Source organism: Malurus melanocephalus, unplaced genomic scaffold (assembly GCF_030028575.1).
Source record: "Malurus melanocephalus ecotype Western Australia unplaced genomic scaffold, MMel_1.1 scaffold_33, whole genome shotgun sequence".
Classification (NCBI taxonomy): Eukaryota; Metazoa; Chordata; class Aves; order Passeriformes; family Maluridae; genus Malurus; species Malurus melanocephalus.
This window is the reverse complement of record NW_026623265.1, coordinates 2,864,896-2,881,878: the sequence shown is the minus strand read 5'-3', so window position 1 is coordinate 2,881,878 and position 16,983 is coordinate 2,864,896. Positions and strand designations below refer to the sequence as shown.

Here is a 16,983-nt window from a genome sequence, read left to right as displayed (position 1 = left end):
TTTTTTTTTTTTTTTTTTTGTATTGCTCTTAGTTTTTTTCACTCTGTACACTGAGGGTTCTTTTAATTAATCTCATAAGATAACTGGTTTATCTCTTAGGTTCTCAAAAGCTTATGAGTGGGCCTTGTCAAGCCTTTGTGCTTTTAAGCATRTCTCTGCTGTACTGCTGTATTTATTCTGGAAATACAGCCCCGTGGCATTTGTACAGACAACAGGCACTCAAGGAATATCTAGAGGAATGTTGGAATCAAGAAAAACAAAAATAAGAAGACCAGTGTTGCTGATATTTATAAAAATCTCCAAACTTACACAACTTTCATCCCTTGGCCCTCCTCTGCATCAAGTTGCAACCACATTTTACAAATTGTCAGAAATATAAATCCCACCTCCCTGTTTTTGCACTTGTATGTGCATGTAACCCCAGATTCAAACAATGAAATCTGTATCCTCAAAACGTTTTTGTCATCACTCTTATTTAACGTGCTTCCCAACAGCTTATAAATAGTCAAGTAACCAAAGCTGAAAACTGAGGTCTGCCTAACATTTCTCCTTCTCATAGTATGCTAATAGGCATAACTGCATGCTTTTCTGATGATATGATAACCTGGACAGATGTATATGATAAGATTGTAGTTCATTTGGAAATAACATAGCAATCTGAGATATATTTTTGAGGATCAAGCTAATCTTAGACACAAAATCTTGTATGCATAAAATACAAAACCTAATTGTTGTTATGAAGGAGGGAGGACTATTAAAAAGTCTAACAAATGCAGTTTAAGTTAATATAAATTCTGTCTGTAACTTTGAGGTTCATTGTTGCCAGCGATTTTGCAGGAAAAAGCTTGCTCATGGCTGTGCCAGTAATTCCTGTCATCAGGCTGATATTTCAAGAGAAACCTTCTGTGTTTGTTCTCACCCTCCCAGACCAATCGGAAACACATTCAYGGCCTCCCCTCAGCCCTGCCCTGGGAAAGGGCTGCAGTGACAGCAGGAGAGAGGCCATTGCATTACCCAAATAGTCAGTCTGGACAGTCTGTGGTGGGCACATTTCRCTCTCTGTCCATATGGGAGAGCAAGAGCTTGGAATGAGTTGCTTTGCATTTCTCATGGAATTGGTGCATATTGCATACATGATGGAGTTTATTGCCTCCTTGTTGCCTCTGGATAAGCACCTTAGAGGGATGTAAACTGAATCCACGAAGGAAAGAGGCTGAAATTGGTGACAGCAATTTGTGTGGCTTTACTTATCACTACCAGTCTTTTTTCTCTCCCTTCCCCGTTGATGTTTTATCTGTTCAATCAGGAAGTCTTGAGCTGGATCCTGATGGCACCAAAGGAAATGAACAGTGGCTAATTTCAATATTATCTTCTGAGGCTCAAACAGTCTCAAAGGAGATAGAGAAAAAATTGCATTCAGACCACGTTTTAAACAAAAACACTGTTCACTATTTTTTGAACATATGGATGGTAAAAAATAACCCAGCATTTCAGAAATAGAGAAATACTTCTGGTAAGGAAACAGCTTAATGCGCTCTGCACTGTCTAGTGGAATCCCCACCATGTAAGTGGGATCTACCAAGTCCTTGAGTCTCTGCTCTCATATAGTAGAGAGTCWCAGATGCCGTGGAATTCCCTATTCCAGGGAGCTGTGGGTTTGTTTCTGTATACAAATATATACATAAACATCACTCTTTTAATCCAATTTGACCGCAGAGTCTAACAGGAGAGTGCTCTTCAAAATAAGGTAACGCAAACCTCATTTAATTAAAGGTGTCCTGTAAGATCACTGTATCATGATCAGCTTCTCAAAAGACAAATGCATGCAAACCATAAAAGCAAATTATTCAATTGCATGAAAAAGAAAGAAAGCATTTACAATTATCAAAAGGGACATATAAGTGCCATTCAAAGTAGTATGTGACTTGTATATCTCTTAGCTTCATCTTAAGAAGAATAATTATYTTCTTTCTACAACAGCAGGGTAAGTGTTAGGATTTTCTATGCTATTTTGATGAAATCTTGGTTTTGTACTAACCATCATGAAATCTAACAATAATTATGGAGAAGAGGAGATTATGTGAGGCTTCTATGAAAGACTAACAGGTCTTCTTTTATATGGCAGTAATTCTTTGTTGGGGAGAGAAATAGTTTGTGTGAAACATTAGTGATATACCGCATTTGCAGTGCTCTTTGTAAYGCAGATTTTTTTTGTAAGATGACCAGTTTCTCCTCTCCATCTATTTAGCGTTTTATTAACCTTTCATCAGCTTGCTGTCATAAAGASCCTCTCTGTTTTTTTTGTTTCTTTCCTTTTAACACTTAGCCAACTTAATGCCTCTGCTTAATACTAATTTGTGTTTCTAAAGCTTAATGGTAATTACACTAATTAAAAGTAAAAGTGAATTTTTTAATGGAAAAAAACCCACCCCTCCCAAAAGGTACAAATAAAGAAATCATAGTGTCCAGTGTAAGTGAAACTGGAAAACTGTTTATTTTTTGGTCTCACATGTGTTTTGATATCAGCACCAATTTACTCATATCTGGATTAGATACAAGAAGCTGATGATATTTGGCCTGAAAACATTTTATGCATCTGAAAACTTCAGTATCTTCTCACTCATTGTTGCTTACATCTTGTCACAGAACATTATGTTATTTCATACCAGAGGCATGTTARTGATGTGAGGTTATACAATGCCAAAATGGAATTTGCAGTGTCTTGTGCTTTTGGATCATAGAGAGAGAAAGAGATAGGAAAAGGCGAAGGAAAGTAGGAGAGGGAGAAAAAAAGKGACAGAGAGGCAGATTAAGTGGAAAGATGTTCACCACCGTTGGATATCTAGCACTGTCCCATTTGTCCTCTTCTGCTGGTGGTGGGAATCCCACAAAACACAGAGTTCAATGGATTAAAGTACGTTCAAGTATTCGTGGGAACATGCAGCTCCCTTGTGCTGAGGAGTTTTACACKGTCTTTTGCACACCCTCTGGATCTGTTGCAACACTTGTGAAAGGTAGAAGCCTTTGGGATGAGTCTGGGGGGCACTTTGGGGGTGTTCTGTGTGAACGTGACATTCCCAGGGGTTGGGGGAGTTTTACAACAGAGTCAGTTTGTGTGAGGGAGGACTCTCTGCAGGGTCTGCTGCTTATCTGGCTTGCAGTCCCTGCTGATGGGTGTTCARCCTCTCTGCACCAGGATTTTCACCCCCATACACACAAAAACTCTCCTACTCCTCCTCAGCTGGTGGGGTGAGCATGCAAACATGGCCTCAGCAAATGAGTCTGTAGACTATGGCTTCCCTGCCCCAAACCCAGCCACCGCTGATTTTTAGCACAGCTTGGCTTTTCTTGTGGATAAATTTTTATCCTTCAGCCTTATTTAATTCTACTTAGACCTGAGATGATTGAACAATAGTGCTGCCTTTATTTTATCTCAAGTTCCCATCAGGTAATTTAATTCACAGTCCAAATTCCCAAAATCCATATTTGGAGGCATATTTGGAGTGGGGTTGTGGTGACAGTGATGGTGAGAGGGTCAAGCTTGATGGTAGCAGCCTCTTAATACAGTTTGCCCAAAGCTCTTCCGTGATCTTAATAGTGTTTAAGGCAATTATGAGTTTTAAGTCTCTTATACACCCCCATGGTGCCCAATCAGAGCTTTAAGGATTGACTTTCTGACACTTCTAGTGGCAGAAGTACATCCATGGAACTGTTGTACTCCTCTTTGTCAAAAACAGGTTTGKTTTTTTTTCTGGAGAGAAATACATGAAATATTTCATGTATACATGAAAGCAGATCAGACCTACCACACATGCTGTCATGAGATGAAGAGGCATCTATGTCAATCATTGATTGATTCATTCAGGGCAGAAACATTGAACATGCTGAAAATTGCTCCTTGATGAATACCTTCATCAAAACTCCTGGCACGGGGTGGGCAATGTTGTTTCCCAGTGCTGAAGCAACCACACAGACTGGCTGAGGAGTCCCGATAATGTTTTTGCCAAGAGTATCACATGTGCACAGCTGCAGATGTATTTTTCCTGGCTCTGAGCTGTGTGATCAGAGCCAGCCATGTCGATGTTGCCCTTTGGTCACTGTCAAGGCCATAATCTTTGCTTCTTCGCTGTCAGTGAAGTGCCAAAGTGGAGGCCAGGAGGCCACCCAAATGTGTCCTGCACAGTGTCGCCTCAGAGCCTGYTTTGGCAGCGGTTCATGCAGCGCTCCTGAAGAGCTCGAACACAGCACTACATGGCTGCCTTGCCCTCAGTCATCGCTGCCTTCGGACGTGCTCAGTGTATGCACAGCCTTGGCCTGTCTCCCTCCATGTCACGCCTGTCACTCCACCATCTGTGGTCACCCGTGCTCCCCCTCTCCTTCTCCTGGGTTCCCCTCTCAGTAATGGGGACACGGTGTGGCAGCAGAGCCTGCCCTGCCATCAGCCTGCCCTGGGAGCTCGGGCGGCACCGCTGCCAGCGGTGCCAGCCAGGGCCAGCATTGCTGCTCAGCCGGTTCTGCCCTGTGCCCAGAGCATGACACCAGTGCCCTTTCCCTTGGCCTCTTTAGTGGTGCTCAGTTATTCTGAAGGCAGAGGCGCAATTTGGGAAAAGACAAGGTAGTGGGAGCAAGCAGRGCTGTGTCCGGCTTCCCTGGTGCGTGCAGGGGCCTGCGGCCATTTTGTGGGCCTGTGACAGAGGGCCATTCCTCGCCCTCAGYGCATCTTTCCAGGAACATTTATCTGAGGACTGAGCAGCTGAAGTCATGATGGAATGACATGCTTGGGTTCATATTGTTTTGAGCAGGAAACAGAAGGTTGCTGGGACCTTCTGGATGACCGCACAACTTGTGAGTAAACAGAAGCCATTCCTCAGGAGCTGTCTGTAAGCCACAGAGCTGTAGAGGAGGCAAAACTTCAATGTCTGCAATGTTTGGAGAAAAATCCCAATATTTTCATCTTTCTCCATCTGAATGGTCTATTTTTTCTATTTCTTAACCTGGCAAAGGCTCCTTCTGTTTTCCCTCTAATGCACAATTTCACAGGCCCGCGCAGCAGCACTGCCCATGTCTCCTCAAGGATGCACGGTACTTTAAGAGCCGCATGAGGAATGCTACAAGGGCCTCCTGCCGATCCTAAGGCCACCCTGCTTAGGGCCAGGAATGCAGGAGCTGACCTGGGAGCATTCCTGAATGTGGACATGGGCGCAGGTGTGGGAGGACTCAGGCTGTCCGAGGTGTCATCCCTGGGGTGCAGCCTCACAAAGCTGCATGGATGCAGACCTGTGTGCAATATCTTGCTGTCTCATATGTTCAGGCTTTTTTCTTTCTCCTACTTGCATTTAGCCATTTTTTTCTAGCTCCCAGCCTGCCCTCCTGGAGTTCATTCTCTTATACTACCTCTGTGGAGGCTATGTAAACTGCCATTTTGATCTTTACTTGTGATAATYCCGCTTTTGCATTAATTTCCCATACCAGCTTTGCCTGGATTCTCAACATTMAGTCACATTTTCATATGCAGATACTACAGTAGCCTTTTGGAAAAGGTAATTCAAATGTTTCACCATTCAGCAGYAGACATGATATTTAACATTGTGTAGCTCAAACATTTATACTGTGTTAATCCTTGCAGTCATGAACTCAATTGGAAATGCTGGTATGAGTAGCTCTCCTCAGCTTTATTACTGAGAGAACCTTTCAAACTTCAGATTTGAATTTGGTTTTTGTTTCAAATTTATTTCAGATAATATTATGAAATTATATTAATTTTCATAAAATACTTCAATGGACATGTTAAGCAAGGCACTGTTTTTCTTAAACATGTTTAAATTAAACCAGATTTATTTCTAAAATATTATAATATTCTTCTGAATAATAAGTTTGTAGTATTCAGGGATTTAATAAAGCATACATCAAAAAGTTTATCATTTGATTTGAAAAAAACTGCAGGATTTATTCCAATTAGATGAACAGTTTCTCTTGATGATGGAAAAGATAGGAATAGTTTTTTAGTATAGTTTTTTAGACAAAAGACTAAGATTTGTTACTGACATATTGTTCCATATTCGATATAATTCACATCTAGAGCTGTGCTTCACAGAAATGGAATGTATGTGTCTAACAGGTGTCTATAAGCTAAAATTACCTTAAAGATAATGAACAGTTAGCTCTGGGGTTGCACTTCAGTTCAGCAGCTTTTTGTATTCTTTTTTTTCGATGATGTGTGTTAACAGTCAGTAGAGAATAAAAATTAATAATTCATGTGTCTCTTTAAAAAGTTAATAAATACCTCATAGTTTAGGCACTGAAATCACATTTCAGTGGGAATAAGTCRGAGCACTATTTTTTCTCATAAGAAAATGAGTACGAAATACTCCCCAAAAAGTAGCCTYACTTCTAACATAATTTCCAGATACCTTCTGAAGCCATTGATAGTGCAGATTATTGGGAAGTGGTCATAGTATTGCTGACTCTTTATGGAGCATTTAATGATGTTTGGCTTTTTAAGTGCCAGCCCATGAAAACACATAACCAGTGAGTATCTTGAGTCATTAAAATAAAATAGCCATCTTTAACTCTCAAAATTATAGGAAAAGCTTAGAAGACGATTGTAGTATATCTTCAGGTCCAGAAACCAGATAACCAGTAGAAATATATTTCTAAATTTTTCTTTAATTCCATTATGTTCAAACCCTCATAGTASGTTGCTTGTATGCATAATTTTTGTTTGCTCAAGGTTTTAAATCTCATGCTTGAAYGTGAACTAGCCTAACTGAAAAACTGCCAAAGCATGAGCATGAGGATATACTTCTTACCTTCTTCTTGAAAAGTCTGCTCATACTAAAATAAAAAAAGGAATATTGTTCTCCTACTTTGATGTCACTTCTGTGTATCTTTGCTATTACTACTTTTGTAAATGTTTTTTCTAACTGTAATATTCGCAGCAAGCTTAAACCAAAAAGAGAGTGTTATAGGAGTTAAAGGTTTATTCTAATGTTTACTCTCTCAYCAAGAAGCAGACTCATCAAGAAACATAAAAAATGTGTGAGACTTCTTTCAACCAATGCCAACCGAGAGAACCGAGTAACCAATAGTTAATGTTAGGCATTACTAGATTCATTTTGATACTTTCTGAAGAGAACTGGAAGCTCCTTGCTGATAAGTCATGAACAGAAAGTTCAGCAAGCAAATTTGCTACAAGTACTATGTGTCAGCTAGGTTTGGAGCTGAAATAGTTTCATTAGAATATAAACCTCTCAAACTCCTCATTAGATACATTATAATCAATCAATGAGTGTATGCTTTGAATACATTTAGCGGAAAAATGGCATGATACCACATTTTGGCATTTGTCTTATTAGGGAAGTCTCATTTAGCATTAGTAGTCTCATTACTTCAGACTGACTTCTTCTGTGGCTGTATTTCTGAAAAGAATATCAATTAGTTGTTCAAGATGTTGCACCTGCTGCTTTCAGGATGAAGGCCTAAATACAACCACTTCAGTAAGTGGCAGAATTTTACCTTTTTTTGTGTCGTCTTTACCGAGGTAACACATCACTATGGTGAGTTGTTGGCAAAATGTGCATACTTTGTAATTAATGACTAGCATTTAGTAAAATTATATGAGTTTTCTTATTTGAAATGCAATTTCGTTTCTCTAATTATGTTGGGCACAGTGTATTGTTTAATAATCATCTAATTCACCATTTCAGGTTTTTTATTTTTCCCCTTGTATTCAATTTTGCTTAACATTAGAAAATGATAAAAAGACTAGTCTTGCCTTAACAGCTCACTTTCTGCATTTCTAGAAGGGCCTGAAGAAAACAGGCTGTAAGCACAGATGGCTGAGATCTGTAGTGTACCAAAGATGACTCAGTTCATTCATTTAACATGTCCTTCTGGCCTGTGTAAGGCTAGAGTGCAGTTGCTTGGAAATCTCTCATGAATCCAGAAAACTTTGCAAAGATTAWATAAAGATGGAGTGTTTACAGTGTAGTTTCAGTTTCTAATAAGGAGTTTTCTTTTCCATAGCTAGAGCATGGTGAGGCCTCCATCCAATGCAAAGTCCTTTTCACAATGTCAAAGAAAAACAGGGAAAATGCAAGAGAAATGCTGACTTGCAGAGAGGTATGGGTTGATCTGGAAGGCAAAGTGGTGGTGGTAAAGTCTTTGATACTTATAGGTTGTAGCAGGCTAAAAGCTAAAAGATGGGTAGCTGGACCCAGTCTAAGCAACCAGAAGCAGTGACCAATCCAGCTGGTCTTCAGGAGAGGAAAACCTCTCGTGATTAGTGGTGATGTTCAACCTGTGTTAAACTGTCCTTAGGGGCCAATGTTTGCAGGACTTGTTTCTCTCTTCTTTAAAGCCACTGTACCTAGAGAAATTGAAATAGCTGCTTCAGCATTGTTTTAAAAGCAGTTTTTGGTTTSTTACTTCCTCTACAAACCACTTAGAACTAAATAAGTGGTAGAAATTTTTCTTTTAAGCTTTGTAGTTTGGCTTTGATTTTAGGCAGGTCTAGTGAAGTTTGTAATTTGGATATTTTGTCTGCTGTTTTGTCTTGACTGGTAACAGAACTGGAGCCCATGTCCTTGCAGAATTTTGCTTATTGTRAAGTGGCCAGTACTTCAGGGTTTGTGATCTTATAGCCTGGCTCTTCTGCTTTGAAGCTGTCCCTTGAAAACACCTGAGCTGAGATAATACRTAATTTTTTATCTGAACTCTGAAAAGAAGCTGTGGGGTAAAGGGCTTTAGATAGCAGTCAACATTAGGTGCAGAGAGTTTGCTGAAAAAAACCAAAACAAACAAATCCTATTTTGAATAACTGATAAGTGGTAAAATGTAGCCCTTCCTGACATTGGTGCAATAGCCTTGATAAAGATATTCTGGGGAAATGTGGAAGTGTTGGATCCTTGCCCTTTATCCAGTGACAAAGAAGTCTGGTTGTATGGTGTCAATTCAATGGCCCTGGAAGCTGTGTGCCAGCAGGACTGCTTTCTATGAACATGGCATTTATACTTGGGATAGACCAAAATAACATGCCTTGACAGATCCATTTCTACAACTTTTTTTTTTTTTTTTTTTTTTTTTTTTTTTTTTTTTTTTTTTTTTTTTTTTTTTGTCAGTCTGTTGTATTTAGGGAGTAAATATGGACTTTGGATTTTATTTTTAACTCTCCCAATCAAAAGTATGGACAAATAGGTGTTGAGTGGTTGAATTATTACAGCTTAGAAAGTGACCACTCCATTCACTGTCATTTTAGATACATTAGCTGATTATCCATGTGTTCCCAACTTGTTACTAATATACTAGTTTAAATCTGATGGTTGAATATTTTTAGTTTGTAATGAGCTAAGAGTGTACATGTGATTATTTAATATAGTTATTAAACTCATAAGAAATACATTAAAATTACAGAACTCAACTTTATTTACTGACCCTATTCAAAGATGCTCTGGTGGCATGGGGGAGAATACCATATTATAAGACAGGAAACTGATGCTCCTTTTGCCTTTTTTTTTTTTTTTTTTTTTTTTTTTTTTTTTCAGAGATCCAAAACTTTCTAGTCTTTTCAAACTTATATTTGATAACTGTGCAGTTACTGTCTTATTTAATGTTATCATTAGTTTTTACAAATTATTTATTGCAATATGTCGGGAACTTACTTGATAATCAGATCATGTCCTTGCTCTGCTCTTCCCAAATWATTTGCCTTTGCAGTAGTGAAGATTTTGAGCAGTTATTCATTGCTGTTATGTCATGCAGTCCTCTTGTTCTTATTTTCTCCACCAAAAAGAAGTTAATTAGCTGAATAAAAGAGATGTCTTGCAGTGAATCAGTACTGAACACTGAAACAGACTTCATACACCCAGCAATATATTTACAGGCTTGGGAGAGGTGAACAAAGAGATCATGAAGTTGAGAGGGGAAAGAAGAGGACAAAAAATATATTCTCACTTGTTGTTAGAAAAGGGGAACTTTTTTGCAATATGACTTGCCTCTGTAGTATCCTGCAGAGAAACTGTATTTTGTGGTTATCTTATTTGGTGCATTACCTTTGTAGTGTGCTGACAGGGTGTACGGGTTTTTTGTGTGCTCACTTTTGATCAGGTGGTTGTGGTTCCTGTGGCTTAGAGTAATAAATGCTACACATAAGCCCCTTATGGTGAGCAGTAGGTGACCTCACCTGAAGAGATTACTCACAGCCCAGGTATGTGAACTAATTCTTGCTCCCTAGCTTTGTGATTTTAAATGCATTGGAGCAGAGTTCTCTGCTGTGGGTTTTGTTGGTTCTGTAGGTGTTTCCCTAAATGGGTCTTAAAAGAGTACTTGGTAGTGAAAGAAGAGTGAGAAAGATCAGTCTCAGTCTTTCTCTTCAGTATTATGGTCTTTAAAATTGATTTTTTTAAACAGTGATTAGACTATATTTTAAGGAAATTATCTATTCAACACAAATATGAATGATTCAGATTTCCTTATGTTATCACACGAATAAATTGATGGCTGATTTTTTTCAAAGATAGAGATTTGGTGGGACAAATTGTTCTGTTTTTGAGCTTCCTGAAAACACAACACACTAATGTGGCTTGGGAAGACCCACACAGATATTCTACGCATCCCTTAAGAAAGCAATCTCCAGGATTCTCATAAGCACCTCACTGTAGAGCTGTTTCTGCTCCATTTCATAAATGAAAATCAAATGGTTCTCTTGGTAAAGAGAATGGGGACAAATTTACCAAACAGCTGTAATTAAAAAAAAAAAAGAATATAAGCCTATTGGATGGAGCTCATGGGTTCTGCTCCCCACACTACTAAAGTGTTAATAAAAGTAAATAGTGCTAGTTTCAATATAGCTGTGGCACAAATGTAATACTTACTGGCTCACAGGAGCAATTTATAAGGCTGAATTTTTGGTAGTTTCTTCTTTTGTATGTCATCTCTTGATCAAGATAACATCTTTGATTTTTACTACAGTATCTTAATGCTTTTGTTAAGATATTTAATGCATGGAATGCAATGGGTGAGAACTGTATATAACTCTCAGCACTGTATGTAACTCTAAGCAGCATCTTTAGATAGGCGGATCCTTCTCAGAAATGGCCTTATGTAGAATTTTTGCAGTGATGAAGCAAAGATTTGTTTTGGCAGTGAGAGAAAAGTGTTGTGAAAATCATCTTGGTAAAGTTGCAGCCATTATATGTTTAGAACTTACCTTTATACTGCTGTACAGACTCTGCTTGAAGCATATGAGGAAAATAACTTTTTTTGAATAGGGTACAAGTTGAACAGACCTCGAAAAAAGTTAAAAAATCGCAAAGTATTGAGGGGTTCAAAGTATGTTACTGGCTCATCTAGTTTTGGGTAGAGGTCAGAAAGAAAATCACTMTAATAATTACTTTGCCTTTCTCAGCTGATCCTGGTAGCAAAAGGCAGTTTCAGATAAGATTAGATCTTTTATTCAATGGCTTTTTCAGAACAAAAAAGGTCCTAGCCTGGGGTCCTGATGTAACTCTTCACTGAATACAATCAGGCAGAGATTTCTTTCATTACATGTTTCGCCTCTCAGCTGTTGTCAGTGTGTGGATTGAAATGRATGTACCCGCCAAGCTGTACAGATGGCTATGTTCTTGGGTTTTGCACAGAACTGATTGGTGTTTTCTATTCCATATAYGCCCTTACATTGTCCATACCCTGGTAGCTGAGTGCATTGAACGATGTATGTTACATATGTCACACATTCCTTTTCTCCTTGATCTTTTTTCCMTGAAGGGGAAAGATGTGCAGCATGCTGTCTCGCTCTGGGAGCGTGGCAAACAGATTTTAAGAGAACCTCTTGGGTCACCAAGTCTCGTCTCTGACTGCTGCAGAAACCTACTTTTCATAATGCTCTTGTTAGCTGAGCAAACTGCAGTCCAAATCAGATTTCTTTGTGCTGATATTGGAGAGCTGTTATACTGCTTTCATATAAGGATTGGAAATCTTTCATTTTCAGCTGCAGATTCTCTGCCTTGTTTTGTGCCTATTCCATCTTGTGTCCATGTTGTTCTTGATCTTAATTAGCTTTTTTCCTTCTAGACTCTCTGTCGCACTTACTGAATTTATAGACACCAGTCTTTCTCTTAGCATATGTTTTGGTAAGCTGTTGTACTGCTAGTACGAGTCTGACTGTGTTTGAGATAATTGTTACTTCATCAAAATTAAAACTGAGGAAAATCTTTCCAAGTGGATTTAATTTTTTATTTGTTAAAATCATTAACTTGAAGTACAGTAGAATTAGTGCTGGTCTGATGTAAAATGAAATCCTACCTTAAAATTTGAATAAGAAATCTACTATTTTTTTATAGTAYGCATTGCCTAAATATCTAATAAGATTCAGTTTAGTCTCCTGTCCCTTCTTAGGTAAGACTTTCAGAACAATCCTGGTTTCAAGGGAGTCTGTGTTGAACAAAGTTCCACATGAAATTGGGAAATATATCCTTCCTAAGTATAATGTGCTTGCTGATTGCAAGTCAGTGRTGAGGTCATCCTGCCTCAATCTGAGACCTGAGGCAAGTCATCAAAGCCGTATGGCTCAAACTGTATTGCTTTGGAATAAATCCCGTAGTGACTGCAGGTCATAGCCTATAAATACCTAGAAATGCCTCCATCTGTGCCATTCTCAGCATAGGACAAGGCCACAGTRTTTACCCACAGTACAGGGTTGTGGGATGGGGCTGCAGTGCTGAGTTTGCGGGGTGGACTGCTTGCTGGTGAGTTTCCACCAGGCACAGATCTTCCTCTCTCTTCTTCTCCCCACATCCATGCAGGAATGCAGCTCTGGAGTATGTCTGGCTCACAGAAAAATAGCAGAATTGACCTGATTGCTGAGTGTGATGTTGAGWCACAGGCTAGAAAAGAGGCCATTCTGCTGCACTTCAAATTTATGAGAAACTAGGGCAGTTCAGTGCAAAGGGCTGGGGAACTTCAGTTTTGTGTTTGACACTAGACCTGTCAGGATTGTCTGCAACTTAGTATGACAGTGACTGTCACGGTGTGTCTACGTAGTGTTGATCTGTGGCAAATGCTGCATGGTTCTGACAAAACGCTCTTATTTCTACTGGATTTATACAGAATGTCTGAACTGTCTCTTGCTGCATTTTCTTTTTGATGGCTATACTTTTGAGGAGGAGTTTTAATTTTTTTAAAAGACACTTAGGCTGATTCAGAAACCTTCCTCTTTTTGTTATTTCCAGCTGTTGCTGGAAACAGGGAAGAGAGAAGTTTCAGTCACCCCTTGCTTGAAAAAGTCTGGGTCTAGAAGTGATCACCATATCTGATTTTACTCCCTCCTTAAATCAAAGAAACATTATGGACATAGATAGCATCAAATTAATGATTCTCTTTTTGAGCCATTTCTTGTTACTGTTAGTAGACATGTTTTTTAAAATCCATCTGTTCCTCTTGCATGGCGGATGTTCATCATAAGGCCTGTGTTCATGTCAGGCGTAAAATATTAAAATAAATATTGAGGCTTAACCTGTCTCCATAGCAGAAGGCAGTTCGTGTTTTGGCTTGCTAAATGTATAAACAGAAATGAATTTGACAATCATTTTTTATATAGTTTATGTATTTTGTAAATAGTTTGGACCACACAGTTCAAATATTTCAGCCTTGGAAAGGGTTTTTTCTGAAGTTCTTTCAGATAGAAAGTCTCCTATTCTAAGAGAGACATCATCAAGCCTAGTTTTAGTTGTCATGTACACTGCTCAGTTAAATTAGTATAATTGACTTTGAAAATGTTACCAGATCAGTGTGTTTTACATTTGCATTCATTTTCATTCACTTTTGTGAACATGGACTGCATGTGATACAGACATTTTGGAATGAAATAATTTTTCTCTTTCCTATGAATGTTTTCCTAAACTAGCTTAACTGTGGGTTTTGCTATATAAATGTTAATAAAACTTCACTCTTACTGGCCGATCTGTTCTGTTTTCTATCTGTCCATCCCTTGTTTAATAACCCCTTTACTCTCCATTGTTAAGTCAATTAAAGAAACTTGCATTCACYGGTTCTCTTAAGACCTACTGATGCATGGATATCCTGTTGCTCTGCTGAACTCTGAGCATGTTCACTTGGATGGATCTCCTTTGCTGTTCCTTCTGCAAATCCTTCTTGATTTTRGGGGTTGGGGGGAAGCTGTCACTCTCCCACCATGGTCCAATTGATTAAATGCATGATATAACCTATTTTTTTTTTCCCCAGGAAATTATGGGGAAAGTGGAATGGAAGCCTTCAAAGAGTTGGCTGCCCAAGAGGGTCTCTGCATTGCTCACTCTGACAAGATCTACAGCAACGCTGGSGAAAAGAGCTTTGATCGCCTGCTCCGCAAGCTGCGAGAGAGGTTACCCAAGGCTAGAGTGGTGGTTTGCTTCTGCGAGGGAATGACGGTGAGGGGGATCCTCATTGCCATGAGGCGCCTGGGAGTGCTTGGGGAGTTCCTGTTAATTGGAAGGTAAGKCTCTGAGAGTGATTTCTCTGCCTTTCCTCTTCCTCTTGTCCTGTAGGCAGGCCTTGTGTTTCAGAACTGTGCAGCTTAGGCTACCTGTAATTTTCATATTTACTCGTCTAAGGAATGCAAAGAAGAGGCAGGATGATAGATCAGAGTCTCAGAAAGGAGATATGAAGACATATGCCAGCTTGATCATTGGTGATAGCTTTTGCTGAAGTAAATGTTAATTTCTAACTCTTATATGGGTCTATGGATGTATGACATTAATGCTTTTGTKCTTTTGCACTTTCTAGAGGAATGTGTCATAGAAAAAATTTTAAGACCTGAACTAGGGAGTGAAGAATTCTGGTTTTAAAATGTGATCTGGAAGTGTGATGGGTGACAAAATTTCATGTCTTTAGCTAAAGATGGCTCCTCATAATTTGAAATCCCAAATTATCAAGTTGGAACTGTTTTTCAGTCTTATGATTACAACCTGACATTCTCAGTTGTACACTTTACTGTGTTCTTTGCTGTTGAAACATGGGGCACTGACATTATGCAGGCTGGTTTTGTTTTTAAAACATCAGACTTGCTGATGGCTAAATGAATATGTATGTGTGTTTTCATATTGTCATAGTAGCAGTGCAGATGTGTGTTAGACAGAAAAAGGCCATTTTAATCAAAATGAGAATGCTTGCTTTGTTCTACTACAGTTTMTCTTTGTAGGTATTCACTGAAATATGGTCATTTTAGTTCTATCATGTACCTTATCCACATTACCATTTTTGTAATAATTCTTACTTTGAGCCTTCTTTGATTTTCACCTTGATTTTTGATATGTCTTTTTCTGTCTTTTTTGTCTTAATGAACTTAGCTCAAATGATGAGGATGGATAGTTTCTGTCTTCTTTGTTAGATTGATAATACGTCCTTTAATCCTTCTATTTRCTCTGTTTCTTTCATATTTATAATACTAACATTCCTTGAGGAATATTTAAATCAATTCCTACAAGATCTTTGATAGCTGTTTCCACACCCACTTAGCTTCTTCTGATCTTACCAGAGTTTTTTGTCTCATTCTTTCCCTAAAATCTTTGTGTCTGTCATTGTGACTGGGATTCTCTCCTTTTTCTCTGTGCTATGGCATTGTCTTCTCCTGGTATTGCTCCTCAAAATCCACAGTTATGATTTCTATAAGTCATACAGTTAATCTGGCCTAAGGAATAGTCTGAAAGCAATCAGTCACTCTCATCAAGTTTTGTTTTGCAGTCTTTGTTTGCAATCTATTTGTAGTTGAGGTTGTATCTCTAGAAAGTTATGAAGGTATGATACAGCATGTTTGGAGAGTCATCAGCACTAAAATGAAACAAAGAGTAAGGCTGTATTGAAAATTGTATCTTCTACGTTGTGCATGTGGGGTTCACATGCATCGTTTTGTTTGCATCAATTGAAATTAATCATGGAAGGCTTCAGGAGTGACAGGTATTAAGTATCGGTTTTCAGTGAATAGGAATAATTGAACAGAATAAAATTCATCTCAGTGACAGCATCCCAGGTCTTTTAGTAAATGCCCTGCAGCTGTAGGYAGTGTTGTGCTTTCTTTGTGTGTTGTCTCTGTAGCTGTGTCTCATTGTTTGCTGATTTTGGTGCTTGTTCTTAGTGCTGTCAGACAGAGAACCAAAGAAATTAAACCTCCTACATAAAGCCACAAACCTTGGTTTCCTATTAGACCACTTGACCCCCTACTCCTTGGATGAGCAGAACATTTCAGCTCTAAATTTTGACTTCAAGCCCTTACCAAACATAATGCAARTCCATGTAGTTCAGTAGTTTGTCTTTGAATTTGTCAAACAGTGTAATTCTGATGTTTTTGTCAGAAATGTTTGCCTATTAAATGATAATAATGGAATTTCTTTGGAAATCGCTATATATTTTTCAGGTAGATTTTCACATATCCTTCTTTCATGCTGGTAATTGAGTATGGGAGACTCCTTTTTAGGGTCTATCAGTTGAAAAACAGGCTGGTTATTGCTTTGCATAGTCTGGATTGTGCACAACAGCTGGTTGAAATAAAAAGTATTACAGGGCTTGCATGTTCTTATGTGCTTGCAGAACTAAAGGAAAATAAGTTTTCTGTGAATTGTCCTAATTATGTGATTTTAAAAACTGGCAAATTTAGCAGACTTGTGAATAAGAAAGTTGCAGTGAAACTGCAGTGCTATGAATTTGGTCATCTATACACAAACAGGAACCAAGGCACACATTAACGTTACTTTGATGTGCTATTTAGTCTCTTCTATTGAAGACCCAGCTAAGCAAAAAACTAAGAGCCTTTTAAGAACATTCTTTTAATTGAGGGAAGTGGGAGTGAATGTGAAATCAAGTTTGKTTTTTTTTTATTTTTTTTTCCATAATGAGCTAAACAAAGCCTTTCGTTTACCCACAGGTTTGTTTTCAGTTACATTTTATCAGCTCCATACTCTGCTCTGACTCACTGTAAAGAGGAAGCCTTTGCAA

General features: G+C 38.5%; 1 protein-coding gene across 3 annotated transcripts in view; it reads left to right on the top strand.

Moving 5' to 3' along the window:
* Nucleotides 1-16,983, top strand: part of GRM1 (glutamate metabotropic receptor 1) — a 176,562-nt gene that overhangs the window by 20,669 nt on the left and 138,910 nt on the right. For all 3 annotated transcript variants that reach the window (XM_057364008.1, XM_057364010.1, XM_057364009.1), the window contains exon 2: nucleotides 14,239-14,488. In XM_057364008.1, the coding sequence (XP_057219991.1) occupies nucleotides 14,239-14,488 (250 nt within the window). The remainder of the gene's footprint in view (nucleotides 1-14,238; nucleotides 14,489-16,983) is intronic.